This window comes from Podarcis liolepis (assembly GCF_965112155.1).
Source record: "Podarcis liolepis genome assembly, chromosome: 17".
Lineage (NCBI taxonomy): Eukaryota > Metazoa > Chordata > Lepidosauria > Squamata > Lacertidae > Podarcis > Podarcis liolepis.
The window spans coordinates 35,615,104-35,634,622 of NC_139571.1; the positions used below are offsets into that span (position 1 = coordinate 35,615,104).

General features: G+C 45.3%; 1 protein-coding gene across 1 annotated transcript; it reads left to right on the forward strand.

Moving 5' to 3' along the window:
- Positions 1–13,371: 13,371 nt before the first annotated feature.
- LOC310696168 (V-type proton ATPase subunit e 1-like) lies at positions 13,372–14,005 on the forward strand. Its single transcript, XM_083481302.1, has one exon. It carries the CDS (start codon positions 13,383–13,385, stop codon positions 13,626–13,628), a length of 246 nt encoding a protein of 81 aa, XP_083337428.1. The 5' UTR covers positions 13,372–13,382; the 3' UTR covers positions 13,629–14,005.
- The last annotated feature ends 5,514 nt before the right edge of the window (positions 14,006–19,519 follow it).

Genomic DNA, 19,519 nt, shown 5'->3' on the forward strand with positions numbered 1-19,519 from the left:
GGTTGTGGATTCACTTCCACCTGGAGCTGGATTGGGTGGCTCCTGCAGACCAGTCATACTGCTGCATTGTTCTGGGACCAATCAGACTGCTGCATTCTGAATCCTATTGTTCTAGGACCAATCAGACTGCTGCATTCTGAATCCTATTGTTCTGGGACCAATCAGACTGCTGTATTCTGAATCCTATTGTTCTGGGACCAATCAGACTGCTGCATTCTGAATCCTATTGTTCTAGGACCAATCAGACTGCTGCATTCTGAATCCTATTGTTCTAGGACCAATCAGACTGCTGCATTCTGAATCCTATTGTTCTGGGACCAATCAGACTGCTGCATTTTGGATCCTATTCAACTCAGTACATAACACAGCCCTTTCTTCCTGGAGTGTTAAAGGTCAGAATTTGTCAAGATGGAAGCAGCTTCCCAACATAAAAACCCCCCTAACTACTGAAAGGTATCTGCAGAGAGTGGGTGCATACAGATTTTATTTAAGCAGCAAGGGGAGAGAAATGCTTAACCATTCTCCCCTCCCTCCGGAAGTTTTCAAACTCGCATGCATACGTACTCCAGGCTGCTTCCCTGGCACTACCTCAGTATATCTCTGCATCTTTCCCTGCCCAGCGGATGGAAAAGCAGCCTGGCAACAGCAGCTTGGATGGGATAAAGCAGTGCCCACACCCAGCTGCTCTGATCAATCCTTCAGACCCCACTCCTATGGCTGTATTTCAATGAGCAAGGACTATCTTGTCTAGAGATGGCTCATGGGTCTCCAATGTCCCATCTGGTCTGAGTCACGAATGCTCAGCTATGCATCAAGCCCAATTTGTCACCCAGGAAATTGAAGCACATCCCTAGAATGTGAAAATTCAAACAAAAAACCCCATGTCAATGGTTTTGCATCTTAAAGAGCAACCCTACTTGTTTCGTAAGGTAACATCAAATCTGAACATTTCCTCTTGGGATAAGCCTTTTATTAAGAAAAGATTTGCAAAAGCTGGAGCAAGTTGAATATTTCATTAGGGAAAACGTCTTCCGTTAAAAATTAATGTAATACCACGTGGGCCAAGAAGCTACAGTTAGAACTGGATATGGAACAACTGATTGGTTCAAAATTGAGAAAGGAGTACGACAAGGCTGTATATTGTCTCCCTGTTTATTTAACTTATATGCAGAATTCATCATGCGAAAGGCTGGGCTGGATAAATCCCAAAACGGAATTAAGATTGCTGGAAGAAATATCAACAACCTCAGATATGCAGATGACACAACATTGATGGCAGAAAGTGAGGAGGAATTAAAGAACCTTTTAATGAGGGTGAAAGAGGAGAGCGCAAAATATGGTTTGAAGCTCAACATCAAAAAAAACGAAGATCATGGTCACTGGGACCATCACCTCCTGGCAAATAGAAGGGGAAGAAATGGAGGCAGTGAGAGATTTTACTTTCTTGGGCTCCATGATCACTGCAGATGGTGACAGCAGCCACGAAATTAAAAGACGCCTGCTTCTTGGGAGAAAAACAATGACAAACCTAGACAGCATCTTAAAAAGCAGAGACATCACCTTGCCAACAAAGGTTCATATAGTTAAACCTATGGTTTTCCCAGTAGTGATGTATGGAAGGCTGATCGCCGAAGAATGGATGCTTTTGAATTCTGGTGCTGGAGGAGACTCTTGAGAGTCCCATGGACTGCAAGAAGATCAAACCTATCCATTCTTAAGGAAATCAGTCCTGAGTGCTCACTGGAAGGACAGATCCTGAAGCTGAGGCTCCAAGACTTTGGCCACCTCATGAGAAGAGAAGACTCCCTGGAAAAGACCCTGATGTTGGGAAAGATGGAGGGCACAAGGAGAAGGAGACAACAGAGGATGAGATGAGTTTGACCAAACTGCGGGAGGCAGTGGAAGACAGGAGTGCCTGGCGTGCTCTGGTCCATGGGGTCACGAAGAGTCAGACACAACTAAACGACTAAACAACAACAACAACATTTACTTGTTTTGGTCATTTCCCGTACCAATTGTGGCTAAAACAATTCAAAACATTTCCCCTTGGGCCACCCTCTGGCACAGACAGTTTTCTGCGTAGTATTTATTGTGGGAAAACAAAATAGTCGAAAAGATGGCAAGCTGGGAAATATACGACCAGCCATGAAATCTGTGAAATATGCAGAATAAGCTGTTCTTCCCCTCACTTCGCCTCAGGAGTCTCTTAGTTTCATTGAAAAGAAAAAGAAAACCCACAAGCTTTCTAACCCCCGTGGATGAATGGAAAAACAATGACCCCTAAAGCCACACTTGTTTCGTATCAATATGTGAAATTCTGATTTCTTGATTTCCTGACATCCCCACACTCTGAGGAGAACGGGTTATGAATATGGAAGCAGCAGAGAATTTCTTCCAGAATATGAATTAGGTGACCCACGGCACAACTCCAGTTGAGGAGTGGGGTCCTGGAAGTCCTCAAGCTCTATTGGGGGATAAAAGGTCTCCCCTTCACCTGTGCAGTCCATTAGAGCCATATTTACCTGGAAAGCTCTCGTGGGCGACTTCCCTGGGCCCTGTAACGTCTGTTACGGCCTGCTTGTACCCACTGAAGACAGTATTTTGAGCTACAGTGGTGCCTCGCAAGACGAAAAGAATCCGTTCTGTGATTCTCTTCGTCTAGCGGTTTTTTCGTCTTGCGAAGCAAGCCCATTGACGGATTAGCGCTATTAGTGGCTTTTAGCGGCTTATCTGCTGATCGGATCAGCTGATAAGCCGCTTAGTGGCTTGGGAAAAAGGGGGGGGGGAGGAAAAAAAACCAGCAGGAACTCGCAAGACATTGTCGTCTTGCGAAGCAAGCCCATAGGAGATTCGTTTTGCGAAGCACCTCCAGAACGGAAAACTCTTTCGTCTAGCGAGTTTTCCGTCTTGCGAGGCATTCGTCTTGCGGGGCACCACTGTACTAGAACCATCAAGCACCATTAAGTGTTGCCACAGGATACAGGCCAAAGCCAGAGTGTGGCCCCTTTAATTTCCCTGTAGTATCACTTGAGGGGCAGAACAGTCCCCAGTCTTTGCTTGAGAAAATAAGGATGCGGCTGACCTTTGCACTTTCGCTGTGTATATGCCATACGTTTAAAGCACATTCACACACAACCCAATCATCCTGGGAGATATAGTTTATACCCCTTTCAAAACTACAATTCCAAAGCGCCCTTAATAAACCACAGTTCCCATGGCCTTTCCGGGGGGGGGGGGAGTCTTGTGCTTTAAATGTGCATTAAATGTACCGTGTTTTTCGCTCTATAAGACACACTTTTTCCCTCCTAAAAAGTAAGGGGAAATGTGTGTACGTCTTATGGAGCAAATGCAGGTTGTGTGGCTATCCCAGAAGCCAGAACAGTGAGAGGGATCGCTACGCAGCGCCCTCTCTTGCTGTCCTGGCTTCTGGCTTAGCCACGCGAAGCCTCTTCAGGGCACAGGGAGCCTTCATCCCGCTGCCCTGAGGAGGCTTCGTGCGGCTATCCCAGAAGCCAGATTAGCAAGAGGGATCGCCTCACAGCGCTCCCTCTTGCTGTTCTAGCTTCTGGCTTAGCCCCTCTGTCCCTTCCCCCACCTCCTGGAAAAGCCCACAAGCGCCGCACACATGTTCCACGCGGCTCGTTAAAGGGAACGCTGAGCAGAGCCTGGGATGCAGACAGGCTCTGCTCAGCGCTCCCTTTAAAGAATATTTTTTCCTTGCCTTTCCCCTCTAAAAGCTAGGTGCATCTTATGGTCATGTGCGTCTCATGGAGCGAAAAATACGGTCTGTTATGTACACAGTCCTAGTCAGCTGTTGACCTTTGGAGCTCTCCTAGGTCCTGCAGAGTTTTATTCTGACCAGCTGCCTGCACCAGCCTCTCCCGGCTCTCTCCTTCTTCTTCCTTGCTGCTGATGCCAGTTCTCTTCTGCTCCCACCCTACCAGAAAGAGGACTTAAGCAAACATTGCCTGATGTTTCTCTCCCATGCCATCTACAGTGTGAATAAGCCTTCTGTTCCTTTGGGGCCTATGGCATTTGGAAATGCTGGCTAATAATGCTGGCTTATCGACAAGTCAACATGCTACTTGCACCTGTTTGGCCGCAGCGATTTCCCTGTTTACAGCCATGTGTCTGAAGTGGATCCAGAAAGCTTAACAATGAACCTCAGCGAGGAGATCCCCTAGCTAAGCAGGATGTCTTGGCAAGCTCATCCTGCAATAAAGCCAATCTTGCCCAAAATAATAAGTTGAGATCTGGGGCATTCGTATGGCGTAACCTGATAGAGAAATGAGGACAACCCCTTGCTGCGTTTGGAAGGCCAGAGGGGGAAAATGACTCTATATAGCGAAGACCCTCTAATAGTTTACAAAGAGTTAAGGCCTAACTTCCTCTGTTGTGCCCTTTTGCGGTAAGATGACTCATAGGCAGCTGCTATGGTAACCATGACATAAGTAAAATGGAGGTGGGGAAGAGAGAGAGTCCCTTTTAACGCCTAACATTATATGTATCCCATAAGATTGGCACTGAATGCAGAACGTCTACATCTGCAAGCCTCGCATTCAGGAGATAGTCCTAAGGGCCAGATTGAAAGGTGTGGAGGGCCACATTTAGGATCCAGATTTGAGGCTCCTCCCTCCTGTGCTATGCCATTTCAGGCATGATTCCTGACTTCGTCTATCCCACTTCTCCCACCTCAACTGTGGTCTCCCATCCAAGTACTAACCAGGCCTGACCCTGCTTAGCTTCCGAGATCAGACGAGATCAGACGTGTTCAGGGTAGTATGGCCGTAGACTCATCACCTCAACTGTGATGTCATTTGAAGAAAGCAAGTCGCTTCTCTGTGCTATACAGCAGGGCTGGCCCTGTCCCCATTGGATTCAGCCACACAAATGTTACCATTTGTTACTCAAGAGTTTCTCTGAGAGCACTGAAAGGCTTGTGAACAGATTGTGCCTCTTGCAAAACATAAAAAGCATCCATTTCTCCTCTGCCTACACACCTGTCTAAATGGAGATGCTTCCAGGAAGTCCAGATCTTGAGCTCTGTGGTGTAGTGGTTAAGAGTGGTAGACTCGTAATCTGGTGAACCGGGTTCGCGTCTCCGCTCCTCCACATGCAGCTGCTGTGTGACCTTGGGCTAGTCTCTCAGTCCCCACTCACCTCACAGAGTGTTTGTTGTGGGGGAGGAAGGGAAAGGAGATTGTTAGCCACTTTGAGACTCCTTCGGGTAGAGATAAAGTGGGATATCAAATCCAAACTCTTCCTCCTCTTCTTCTTCTCCTTGGAGAAAAAGTGAGGCGGTAATGTAAAAACAGGGTTGTGGGTGGCGCTGTGGGTTGGAATCCCCGCAACGGGGTGAGCTCCCGTTGCTCGGTCCCTGCTCCTGCCAACCTAGCAGTTCGAAAGCACGTCAAAGTGCAAGTAGATAAATAGGTACCACTCCAGCGGGAAGGTAAACGGTGTTTCCGTGCGCTGCTCTGGTTCGCCAGAAGTGGCTTAGTCATGCTGGCCACATGACCCGGAAGCTGTATGCCTGCTCCCTCGGCTAATAAAGCGAGATGAGTGCCGCAACCCCAGAGTTGGCCACGACTGGACCTAACGGTCAGGGGTCCCTTTAATGTAAAAACAACAAAAACACAGAATGTGGAGAAACTGATTAGTTCTCTATATCCTGAACAAGAGTACCTTAGCCTGAAATCTATTTGGATCCAATATTGAAGCCTTTCAATATCCCTTTTGAAAAGAATTAAAACAGTGGAAATTGAAGGTAAGGACCAATTCATACATTTACAGCTGTGGCATAGAAGTTGCTTCCCCATGGTTCAGCCATCCCATTATAAAGACAAACTATGTGGATACTGGGTGTTACTTGAGTGATGTTATTTTGGGACAAGTGCTGCCTCTCGGCATGTTTGTTTTCCATCTACTCAACTTGTGCATTCTGCAAAATAAAAAGATATACTGTGCTGGGTTTTTTTTAGATCACAAGAAACAGACTCTTCCAAGTTGCTCATCCATTGCAGGAAGTGGGGAGCAGAAAATAATATTCTGCCTACATTGAGTATTCCAGCCTACAGCTCATATTTTTCTATCTGATGTTGATAAGAACAGTAGCTAGGCAACTGTCACAGCTTTCCTCGAATCTGTTTCTCTGCATGCCCGGTGGAGCTCAGGCTTAGAGCTGCAAACATACATTGTAGGAGTAAATCTCTCAAACCCATCGGGAAGGAGGAACTTTTCAAAATGTAGGAACAAATTTGCATTCCCCCCTAGGAGCCCTGTGGTATAGAAGACAGCATTTCTTAGCAAACTCTTAAATGTTATTTTGCTTGGAGCTGTCTATGTTTTGGTACAGGATCACATCACTTTTTAAAAAAATATCCAGGCTTTCTGGCCAGCTTCAGTTTGGTTAAGCAGCAACTAAAGGGTATAACAATATGACGCTTAAGTATTTTGATTAGAATGTGTCTGTTTTGGTGGTAATACGTACAGTTCAGGTGCAAGAACAGATAGAAGCTTTGTTGGAGAGTTGGGGATTAAGGTCATGATCCTGACCTACTGCGTAGGCAACCCAGTCAGGTGCGTGGGGTATAAATAATAAAAGCATTATTATTATTATTAATATTATTATTGTAAAGGTAAAGGGACCCCTAACCATTAGGTCCAGTTGTGACCGACTCTGGGGTTGCGGCGCTCATCTCACTTTATTGGCCGAGGGAGCCGGCATACAGCTTCCGGGTATGTGGCCAGCATGACTAAGCCGTTTCTGGCAAACCAGAGCAGCACACGGAAACACCGTTTACCTTCCCGCCGGAGCGGTACCTATTTATCTACTTGCACTTCGCACTTTCAAACTGCTAGGTTGGCAGGAGCAGGGACCGAGCAACAGGAGCTCACCCCGTTGCGGGGATTCAAACCGCCGACCTGATCGGCAAGTCCTAGGCTCTGTGGTTTAACCCACAGTGCCACCCGCGTCCCTATTTTCATCAAATAAATGTTGGAGGGTATGGACTTTGGCCCTGAGGGTTCTGACTTCCTTTCTTTTAAAATGTTACAAGCCGCTCAGGTGAGCAACTGGGAACTGCAGTTCTGTTGCCTCTTAAAGACTCTTCCCTCCCTATGAACTCCAACAGAGGGCATACCAGAGTAGAAAGCAAATTATTATCTAGCTTCCTGATGTTATCGCAGAGGAGCCTGGTAGTTCCTTGACTCAGACCACCAACCAAGTTACGTAATGCAGAGCCAAGGGTTGAAGCTGGGACTTCCTGGGTGACTGCTTAGTTTATGCTACTGTAGCTCTCATTATGGCCTAATCAATCTTTTTTACATGTGGCTGGTAAAATCTATTAGAGCAATCAATATCTATTAGGGAAACAAAAAGTCTAGCCTCAAATCAATAACATTTTTTGCTGAGGAACTGGCTGGTTTTAGGAGATGTTCCACTACTGGTAATTGCTTTGTGCTCTTTTCACATTTAGTTCACTGGTAGTTTGCTAGTATTCACATAAACATGGAATTCGCTTTTTCTTTTTCTTTTAAGTGTTGTAACCTTAAATTCAACACCTTCCCCTTTCAGTAGAGATAATCTTGGAATGAAATTGCTAAGGCTTGATCTTAATCACCAATATACCAAGGCAAAAATCAGACTAAGGATAGGGTGCTCCAACTACAAATAGGGCAGAATAAGTGTGTGTGTGTGTGTGTGTGTGTGTGTGTGTGTGTGTACACACACAATACTTGTTCTGCGCAACAGACAATTATATCTCCAACATGGAAATTGCCTTCACGTGTTCTAATAACTTGAAATGTATAGACAGTTTTGGTGGACATACAAGACAACGTTAAATAGTTAATGTATGGCACTTACCTTACAGAGCTGATCACACCTATACCAAAACATCTCTCCAAAAGGACTTATGTGTTCTTGAAGGATATACCGTACCCATATTAGCACAGGTTATAAATGGGCACCATGTCTCCTGCCTGTAACCCCATGTTCACAGACAGACTGGCTCCAATAGTGGAGTTAGAACATACTCAGTATGGTTAGCAGCCACCAATACACCTCTTCTCCGTGAATTTGTCTAATTCTCAACGCTCAGCAATGTTCCCCTGTCTTTGCAGCCCCTCCAACTATTTGACGATTGATCCTTCTTCATGTAATGCAACTTGTTTGTTTGCTTGTTTTATTAAATTTATATAACACCCTTCCACAAGAGATCCCAGCGCAGCTCACAGAATAAAATACAAGATAAGACACAAGTAAATAAATAAACCAAAACAAAAGCCCCACTTTCGCACAGATGAATTTAAAAGGCTGTACAGTGGTACCTCGGGATGCGAACGGGATCTGTTCCGGAGCCCCGTTCGCATCCTGAACAGAATGTAAGACGTGACTGCATGTCTGTGGCATGCGTGGGTCATGTTATGCCGCTTCCGCGCATGAGCGCGACGTCATTTGGACCATCTGCGCATGCGCGAGCAGCGAAACCTGGAAGTAATGCGCTCCGTTACCTCTGGGTCGCCGCGGAGCACAACCCAAAAATACTTATCCTGAAGCGTATTTATCCTGAGGTATGACTGTAGTATATTAATCAGCCAAAGGCCTGGTTGAAGAGGAACATTTTCGTCTGGCGCCTAAAATATATATAATGAAGGCGCCAGGCAAACTTCCCTGGGGAGAGCATTCCGCAAATGGGGAGCCACTGCAGGAAAGGCCCCTTCTCGTGCTGACACCTGACAGACCTCTTGTGGAAGAGGCGCACAAAGAAGTGTCTCAGAGAATGAACACAAAGTCCAGGACAGTTTATATGGGGAGAGGCAGTCCTTGAGGTATTGCGGTCCTAAGCTGTTAAAGGCTTTATAGTTCAAAACCAGAACACTGAATTGGGCACAGAAGCTAAATGGCAGGCAGTGCAGTTGGACCAGGATCGGTGTGATATGCTCAAACCATCTTGTCCCATTGAGCAACCAGGCCACTGAATTCTGCACCAGCTGAAGCATCTTCAAAGGCAGCCCTACGTGTAACACACGGCAGTCAGTGCTGGATTTACATATTAGCTAAACAAGCTATAGCTTAGGGCCCCAGTCTCTTGGGGGCCCCCAAAAAAATTAAAGGGGAAAAAACCTGGATGTACATTTTCAGAATATAAGATAAAAAACAACTTCTTCTTAACTGTATTTCAGTTCAGCAATTGCTTTGATAAAACACATATTTTGTTATGTGCAAATGGCTTTAGATAGGTCCATAAATTACCATACAGCATGTATTCAACACAAAAAAGGACAGCTGGACATATAAAGGGCCCCATTCCCTTCAGTAGCTTAGGGCCTCATCAAATCTAAATCCGGCCGTGATTGCAGTAATCCAGCTTCGTTGGTGTGAAGTGTCCATGAAACACCAGCTTCAGAATTAGCTCCTTCATGGCAGCCAAAATGGCTTTAGGAAGGTGCTTCCTCCATAATGCCTCCCATTCTCCATTAGTTACGTCTTTTACTCAAGTCAGGTCTGGACAGTGCTGCTTGCAGATTCCTAGTGACCGAATTCAAGAAGTTCAGGTTATTTTGTCACCTCTTTAAGGGCTTATTTCCCAGTAGGTTAAATGAATAATAATAATGCCTCACAATACGAACTTTGGACCACCCACTCAAAGCTATTATGGGAAGAGGAGGTACTCCATAAAATTAACAGTGGACTTATGGCATTCACTGCCAAAATATTTATTCATTTATTTACTGAATTTGTCTCCTGCCCATCCTCCTAAAGTCATCCAGAGTGATAAAACAATTTTTTAAAAAATTAAAAATATATTCCATATTGTTATTTATTCATTTAGATGTGGTGAGTGGCGGATTAGTAGACAAATTTATGGAGCTGAGGCTTAACAGCAGCTACTAACCACCCTGGCTAAATTGAACCTCCATGTTCAGATGCAAAATACATCTGAAAAGCAGATGTTGAAGCCAGAAAAGGAGGCCTGTCGTATTCATCGGACTGGCCAGTCTCCAGTGGCTAGAATTTGTTTGGTATTCCCCGCTCTGTTGCTTGGTATTCCCCCAGTTCCCTGAATGTCTTTGGTAATCCCCTCTTTTTTAGTTGGCATTCCCTACTTCTCTGGTTGATAAATTCTAAGCTAGCCAGGGGACTACTAGTCATCTTCTAGTTCAGTGCATTTCCTTGTGAGAAAAGGGTAACTAACATTTTAATTTTTTTGCAATATCAATTTTGGGGCTAGAGAGCAATTTTGATCACTGAAGATGGTGACAGCAGCCACGACATTAAAAGACGCCTGCTTCTTGGGAGAAAAGCAAAGACAAACCTAGACAGCATCTTAAAAAGCAGAGACATCACCTTGTCAACAAAGGTCCGTATAGTAAAAGCTATGGTTTTCCCAGGAGTGATGTATGGAAGTGAGAGCTGGACCATAAAGAAGGCTGATCGCCGAAGAATGGATGCTTTTGAATTATGGTGCTGGAGGAGACTCTTGAGAGTCCCATGGACTGCAAGAAGATCAAACCTATCCATTCTTAAGGAAATCAGTCCTGAGTGCTCACTGGAAGGACAGATCCTGAAGCTGAGGCTCCAAGACTTTGGCCACCTCATGAGAAGAGAAGACTCCCTGGAAAAGACCCTGATGTTGGGAAAGATGGAGGGCACAAGGAGAAGGAGACAACAGAGGACAAGATGAGTTTGACCAAACTGCGGGAGGCAGTGGAAGACAGGAGTACTTGGCGTGCTCTGGTCCATGGGGTCAGGAAGAGTCGGACACGACTAAACGACTAAACAACAACAACAACTTCTTTGGTTGATAAATTCTAAGCCAAGTCGGAGGAGTCACCTTCTAGTCCAGTGCATATCCTTATGAGAAAAGGGTAACACAGAGCATTTTAATTTTTTGCAATACAGTGGTACCTCAGGTTACATACGCTTCAGGTTACATACGCTTCAGGTTACAGACTCCACTAACCCAGAAATAGTACCTCGGGTTAGGAACTTTGCTTCAGAATCAGAACAGAAATCGTGCTGCAGCAGCGCGGCGGCAGCGGGAGGCCCCATTAGCTAAAGTGGTGCTTTAGGTTAAGAACAGTTTCAGGTTAAGAACGGACCTCCAGAAGGAATTAAGTACGTAACCCAAGCTACCACTGTGTCAATTTTGGGGCTAGAGAGCAATTTTGTACCCATCTAGGTCCCAAACCTCAACACTCAGGGTCAGCGGTGTAGCGTTGGTGCCTAGTGGGCAGCCCAGCTGGCTGACATGGCCCTTGGTGGGTGGAGAGGAATACCGGGCCGGGCCATGCTGGGGTCACCTGTTTGGGGGTGCCTGGTTCGCACCCCCTCAAAAATTGTGCACCCAGGACCAGAGCACCCCTGGCACAGCAAAGCTCAGTCACAGATGGAAAGCAAAAGCTGAGAAAGCCACGCTTCTCACTTCTGTTCACCCGGGGAATACTTTTAATTGTCTGAGGTGAACCAGTGAACTGTACTATTTTCCTCAGTTTCTGTATCCATCTCTCTCTCACGAGCCGCGCCAAATTTCTATCCACTTTAGCGTATACTTTGTTGAGGTTTAAATGATGACTCAGGGAATAATGCTGCTTAAAGCCCCATCTCCGTGCAGGCCTTTCCTACTTTATATGCAACGTTATCTCCTTTTTGTTAAGAAAGTGACTGGAGGCGTAATTAAGAATAATGATCCCTTTGTTCACCAGTAATTGGTTCATACGCACATTTAGTAAGATATTAGCGAGATTCTATAGTGTTGGGGAAGAACATTATGTTTCTTCAGCGCATAAGCATTATCTGGGAAGTGGGTCACTTTGTCTACCATTGTTCCGACTGCATTCTGATTTTCCTTATTGATTCCCTCTCTTCCTTAAGCGTACAAGCGCCGTCTTACAAGTCCAAGGCCTTCGGCTATTAGCCTGCTACCCAGTGTCAGAGGGGTGGCGACTGCCAGCTTGCTTGTCGGCAGCACTGGCGGGGGAAATAGGGATATTCTAGAATCAAATCGGGACGCGGGTGGCGCTGTGGGTTAAACCACAGAGCCTAGGACTTGCCGATCAGAAGATTGGTGGTTTGAATCCCCGCGACGGGGTGAGCTCCCGTTGCTCGGTCCCTGCTCCTCCCAACCTAGCAGTTCGAAAGCACATCAAAGTGCAAGTAGATAAATAGGTACCACTCTGGTGGGAAGGTAAACAGCGTTTCCGTGCGCTGCTCTGGTTCACCAGAAGTGGCTTAGTCATGCTGGCCACATGTCCCGGAAGCTGTACGCCGGCTCCCTCAGCCAATAAAGCGAGATGAGCACGCAACCCCAGAGTCGGTCACGACTGGACCTAATGGTCAGGAGTCCCTTTACCTTTAGAATCAAATCAGAAGCTAGGTGGCTTTTGACTGACCCTTAGAAATCAGGACACCTGGAGGGTATGCAGACCAGTTGCATTAGTATTTCCAAGTGATCCCTGGTGAGACGTCTTTTTATATATATAATTTTTTATTAGTTTTTTAACATATCATTTTCAACAGTAATTACGGTAAACATACTTTTACATCTTATTCAAAAAATTTTTAACTTCCATCAATCCTGTCTGAAAAATTTCCAATCTAATCTCTTAGTATGCATTTCTTATCTTCCCTATTACATTTCAAACTCATAACCAATATCTCTATCTTTTTCTATTTTGTAACACTTCGTATATTTCTCCTTACAAAACTTCTTGTAGTCCTACTAGCGGAATTTGTTGATTACAGTTGCTCTTCAAATAATTCATATACTTCTTCCAATCTTCTGTAAATCTCTGGTCCCGCAGGTTTCGAGTCCTTGGTGTCATTTTGTCCAATTCTGCATAGTCCATTAATTTTGTCTGCCATTCTTCTTTTGTCAGAATTTTTTCTTGTTTCCATTTCTGGGCTAACAATACTCTTGCCGCAATTGTTGCATATAAAAACAATTTAACATCTTGCCTAGTAATGTCGTGACCTATAATACCAAGTAAAAATGCTTCTGTTTTTTAAAAAATGTATATTTCAACATCTTTTTCATCTCATTATATATCATTTCCCAGAAGTTCTTTACTTTTTTTACATTCCCACCACATATGATAAAATGTTCCTTCTTTTTCTTTACATTTCCAACATTTATTGTTTGTTTTATACATTTTAGCTAATTTCACTGTGTAATATACCATCTACACATCATTTTCATCATTCTCTTTCAAAGCATTACAGGCTGTAAATTTTATCCTTTCATTCCACAACCTTCCCTGGTGGGACGTCTTGCGGGTGGGGAAAAGGAATGTAATCAGGTCCTATCACAGGGTCATGCTAGTCATGCTATGCAGATATCACGTCATGCAGAAAAAGAACCACGAGCAAGAGCCCGGCCATGGCGTATGGCGGCCTCGCAGTGCCCATCACCATCATGAGCATGTTCTGGATGGTGGTCGGCATCATCATGCTGTGGTTTGTGCCCAAGGGGCCTAACCGGGGTGTTATTAACACAATGTTGGTGACATGTGCTGTCTGCTGCTACCTCTTCTGGCTGATCGCAAACCTGGCTCAGCTGAACCCTCTCTTCGGACCACAGTTAAAAAGTGAAGTAATTACATATCTAAAGTACCACTGGCCTTAATCGATGTGCTTTTCTATTGCAGTTTGTGGACTGGGATACAAAGAGATTTTCTTTATGTAAAGCCCTGTTGATCCAGATGCCTTCTAGCGTACTTTGAATCCGACCACATCTGCTCAATGCCTTACTCTTTGTTCTATTACAATAAATGTTTGCCTACTCTTGTTGTTTTTTCACCTTTGAAAGTGCCTAGTAGATAACTATATTTCTACTGAGTACAATGTTGTGCTTGAATTTCAAGTATTATAAATAATATTCCATCCCTCTTCTCTGCACTGACAGTGGCTAGATGGAACTGAGAATTGCCTCTGAGCATTTATTTGCCTTACCAATTTTTATACTAGACGGTCTACTGATCCAGTTCACAAGCACAGTCTCAATGCTGTGTCTGATAACTTTAAGAAACAACCAAATACATTTCCTGCTTTCTTGCATTCCTACCTTCTTCTGTTCTGAAGCTTACAGACACTGCAAAGAGAGACTCTCCACACCGGAATTTGATATCTCTACCTTAGGTTCTTTCTGAGATCCTTCAATTGTTTCTTTTCTCTTTCTAGGTGACCATTCTCTCCTTAGCATGCTACCCTCTCAGGTGTTTTCCTTGTGGGCTATAGATGTTCCCCAAATCTTGGAAGAGCCAGTTTGGAATGACATGTGCTGTAAATCTTAAGAGAATTGGAAGGATGCGTTTCCAACCTCTCCCCCACTTCCTTGCCACAAGTTGCCCAGGTTGCCAATACCCAGCCTTAGGCACTCAAAGATCAAGGCAAACCTGACAACAAAGATTGACAGGAACTCAGTTGAAAGTCAGCAGGAGGGAATGTGGTGGGTGATCAACCCCTGAGTAACCTGTTTGGTATGAAGGCGCAGCAAAATGTGAGCCCAACTTTAGTTATACAGTAACTTGGAGGACTTCCATGCCCCTGGGTACATGATTCAATGCCTGCTCATTGGCAGATCCATTTATAGACCAGAGCCACAGTAAGCAGAAATCTATGCTGGCAACCACAGGAAATTGTAGAGAAGTTAGTAAAATGGAGTAATAAGGTGTCAGGAGGTGAGCGTGTCAGAGGTTACGAGGTGCAAGTTTGGGTTCAAAACTGATTGCAAAGGATCGTCAAAAATATCCCCCATAATCTGCACCATTTCATATCCCGTGGGTTCTAATGCAGGGCAGGGTCATTCATAGACTCTCACTTCCAAAATCCCTGACTGTTGACTGCGCTGTCTGGGGTGAAGCTAACTGGGGTCCAACAATACAGTATATACAGATCTAACAACATCTGTATCCCTACCCTATCTAATATAAAGGGGTTTACTGCTCTACAGTGTTTCAGCTCACTGTTGTCTTGGCATGCGGTTGCTTTTTGAAAATTTGGTGGTTTCACTGACACGAAGTGAAGCAAAGCACGTCGGAGGAACTGGTGCCTAACTCTATTGCGCTATTTCAGTAATTTAATCTGTGCTGGATCCAGGAATTAGAAGGGGACTGTCCTGGACTGGCTGGGTGCAAAGGAGTGGTGGGAGGCACCAGCTGGGGAATCCCCAGCAGAAGAAGGCTCAGAGCCAGGGGATTGGTGGTGGGATGGCAAGGAGTGGTCAGACGGAGAAGATAGAGCAGTCTGAGAGGCAGAGGTGTCGGAAGCTGAAGAGGTGACAAGGTTTAGTGAGCAGGAAGAGGCTGTGGCAGAAAGCAGTCAAGAATTGGAGGCAGAAGTGGAGGGGGCCAGGAGACAGAGATGAGGCAGGCTTTGGAAGAATCCAGGCAGTCTCCCCCCTCCTGCTGCGAGCAGCTCCCCTCCCGCTTGGTATTCCCAGAATATGCAGAGAAATGAAGAGGGAGGAGCAATGAGAGACGAGACGATGGAGCCTTAGGCTGCTGAGGAACGAACCAGGAGAGGAGCCTAAGAGTGCAGAGAGAAGGCAAGGGACCTTCAGTCCTTGCAACTGCCTCACTGGGGCAAGACCTATTGGGAAGGGTTGCTGAGCTTTGTTTGTTTCTTTGAATAAAGAGTTAACTTCACATCAGATGCTTTATTGTGTTATTGCCGACTTATGCCTAACTCCATCTCTTGATAGGGGCCTGCCCCCCAACTCAGTATTTAAGAACAGGACTTTTGAGCTTTCTTCATCCCCTCCTTCCTCCCTACCCCTATGAAATACCTTCCCCCATTCCAAATGAGGCAACTACTACTTTACCACGATGGGGGGGGACACCCAAATGTTTATGAACCACCTCCCCTCCCTGCAACCAAGTGTTTCCATAGATTCTAGTGACACAACCCAATTCCAGCAAAAGTTACTCAGGACAAAGCCCTATGGATAACAGTGAAAGAAGGATTAATCATAACTAAGTTGAAGTCTCCTTGATTCTTGTTTGGCTGTACCCAGTTCCTGTCAGCTATAGATAAAAAACGAGGAGCCTGTGGGTCTTCAGATGTTACCAGACTACAACTTCCACCTTCCCTGACCATTGAGCCTGCTTGCTGCGGTGGATGGGTGCTGGAGAATCACAGAATCATAGAGTTGGAAGACACCCAGAGGGTCGTCTAGTCCAGCTCTCTGCAATGCAGGAATCAACAGCTAAAGAATCCACGGAATTTTATCTCTCAAGCAGTATAAAGATAACAGCAAACCATTCCCATAGCCAGGCGATTCATAGGGTTCCTTCTATACGGAAGAAAGAAACCACAGCTTGTCAGTTTGGCCCCTGGGACCACACAGGCGTGTCAGAACCCATCAGCTCAGCAGTGTCGGGCCTGGGTGAAAGCTGAATAAGATTTCCAAAGCAAATCCACACAGCGCAGGAAGGAGTAAAATTAAGGCAAATCTCCAGAGATCTGTTTTAATGAGGATGAGCAATGTTTGCTGGAAGCCCATTGACTCAGCATAATTAAGGTGAAAGGAAGCTTCATTGTCATTCATGTTAAAATACTGTAGTGATATTTGCTCCGACGCTGGTAAAACTCTTCTGCGATTTCAAAATCCTGACTAAAATTTTCTAGAATTTGTAATAACCATCCTGATTGGATGGTTTGGGCTCTTTTCCTTAAACCAACATCCAAGTTGGCTCCATTTTATTTTATTTTTTTGCAAAGTGTAGAATAATCTGCAGACCCAACTATTGTGCATGCAAAACTAGAAAAATATTGTTGCACGCCACCTCAATCTCTGAGGGGTGCAAGTTTCCAGGGGTTCCAGGCACTTACCCAGGGTTTGTGTTTCCTTTTGGGAAGGAGGCACAGTGGAGACTGTGGTGTCTTTATGATATATGGTTTATTTACACATATACACAGCCTGAGCCTAAGATGGAGGGGCTCACAACATTAATACCCAAAAAGGTCTTGCTTCTTGCATAGTCATAGCCTTTGGCATCAAGCATGGGCCTGACTCTGCTTCTCTTCTGCTGCCTGCCCCCTGTGCTCAGCCGCACCTCACACTGCCCTGGCTTTTGTATTTCTAACCACCAGTCAGGCAATGGTGTGCGGTCAGTGGACTAGGGGGACTAGGCTAGTCCCCTAATTGTTCCTGGTACATTAGAGTATTAAAGTATTAAAACTTGGAGCCTCCTTCCCAAAGCCCAGGATGCTTCTACCTGGCTGAGGGAGGGAGGGAGGGAGGAGGCGCAGTGCTCCAACGGGGTCCAAGAGCCCTCCCACCACCTTCCCAAAGCCCAGCTGGCTTTGGGAAGGAAGCAGGAGGGCTTCAGCATCCTGTCAGAGGCCTGGAGCCTCCTTCCGAAAGCCTGGGAAGCATCTGCCCAGCTTAGGGAGGGACATGTGATGCTCACAAACGTGATGTCAGGACGTCGTGACATCACACACACGTGTCTCACCCCCCCCCCAAAAAAAGTATCAGCCTCACAGCTAATGCCTCTGGCCCTAACTATTCCCCTATGAAAAATTATCAACCCACGCCACTGCAGTCAGGTGAGGAGGGGCCGGGAAGGCGCACTCATTTGCCCTCTGACACAGAGCTTTTGTTGTTGTTATACCAACGTTTGGTGGTTAGGTGGCAACTACAGTCATTCTCTCACAAAGAAACTTGCCCGACTAGTTCAACAATGGAATCCTCCGTTCGATTTTAGCCCTTGCTGAATCTAGGATCCCAGGAATTAGAAGGGACTCAGGCATCATACAGACTGACCACCCCCCAAATTCACAACAATACTTTCGGCTTTTTTAAAAAAAGCAACTTACCATTTCTGAAATATCTAGTCAACTAGTCAGGGTTTGTTGTATATACCCAAGGGCCATTGCATATATTTTATACTGTAATTTAGACAGTTAGTCCAGGGAAAAGTCAACAATACTGCAAATACTGCCATTTAATTTTGTTTTGATTACCCCAATAAATCAGGGAGCAGGTTGTTGTTTTTTTAATAATGCAGCCCCCCAAAAAAGGCTTACTGATCTCTCAGACAGAGGCAAATGAAAATGCCAACATGAATTTGCACTCCTCAAGAAAGAGGCTGTAGGGAAGGGCTTAGAAGAGTATTATTATGTTCCTTCGGGAGGTTCAATTGCTGAGGTAACCAGGTTAACGCTACCTGTCTTGCTGCCCTGTGCTGTGGCAGTTTCACGTTTGTCCTTGTATCAGTTTTACATTCATGTCTCTGGAATGAGTAGGCCAACATACTCTACTTTTTCATGCTACACAGTTGAGAGTGGACAGTGAAATGACCACAGCACAGAATGAGAAGGCAAGAGCACTGGCCCTCTTGCCTTGACTCTTGGGACGTATCTCCCCCTTATTCCCGCCAGTTCAGAGGGCAGAATACTTCATTTGCCCTTTCCAACATGATCAAGTAATCAAATGTGATCATCCCTGCTGGTCGGTGATAAGAGGAACAACTCTAAATGGCTTTACTACACTTACACGGAAACAAGAGTTGTCACCCGTCCCTATAAAAACGGGGACACCCCTGTTTTGGGTCAAAAACAGGATCAAGATTCTGGAGCGCTAAGCACCACCAGATATCAGAATTATAGTCTATCTGTGTAAAAATTCTACATTCCTTATGCATCCGTTTAAATAAATATCAGTAGCTAATTCGATGACTCGCCTGTGCGTGGTTGAGACATTATGTCTTTAGATATGGTCCTGTGAGTACCATTAGCCGTTCCTATTGCTTGCTGGGTAATTAATATAGCTAAATGAATTGTTCTGAAAGCTCAATTAGCCATTCTTCACTGAGAGATGATAATAAATGGTTCTCTGGGACTCCACAGGGGATCAGGTTGTTACATATACACACCTAACAAGGCTGATTTCAGAACTACAAGTAGAAATTGTCTTATTTTACAAGGAGAAGATGGCAACAGAGGTTGCTGCCTTATCAGGGTGATACCCTCCAACATTCCTCAGGTGCAAATAGGGACATTTCTCACTCCTCCCCCACAACTGACCCTGGGAACACTCAGACATGGAGGAGGAGGAGGAGGAGGAGGAGGAGGAGGAGGAGGAAGAAGAAGAAGAAGAAGAAGAAGAAGAAGAAGAAGAAGAAGAACAACAACAACAACAACAACAACAACAACCCGTCCATCTGACTGGGTTTCCCCAGCCACTCTGGGTGACTTTCAACAAATCGAAAAGCATAATAAAACATCAAACTTTAATAACTTCCCTCTACAGGGCTGCCTTCTACTGTCATCTAAAAGTCAGATAGTTGTTTATTTCCTTCACATCTGATGGGTGGACGTTCCACGGGGTGGGCTCCACTACCAAGAAGGTCCTCTGCCTGGTTCCCTGTAGCTTTACTTTTCTCAGTGAGGGAACCGCCAGAAGACCCTCAAAGCTGGACCTCAGTGTCCAGGATGGACAATAGGGGTGGGGACGTTCCTTCAGGTATCCAGGACTGAGGCCATTTAGGGCTTTAAAGGCAGCACCAACAC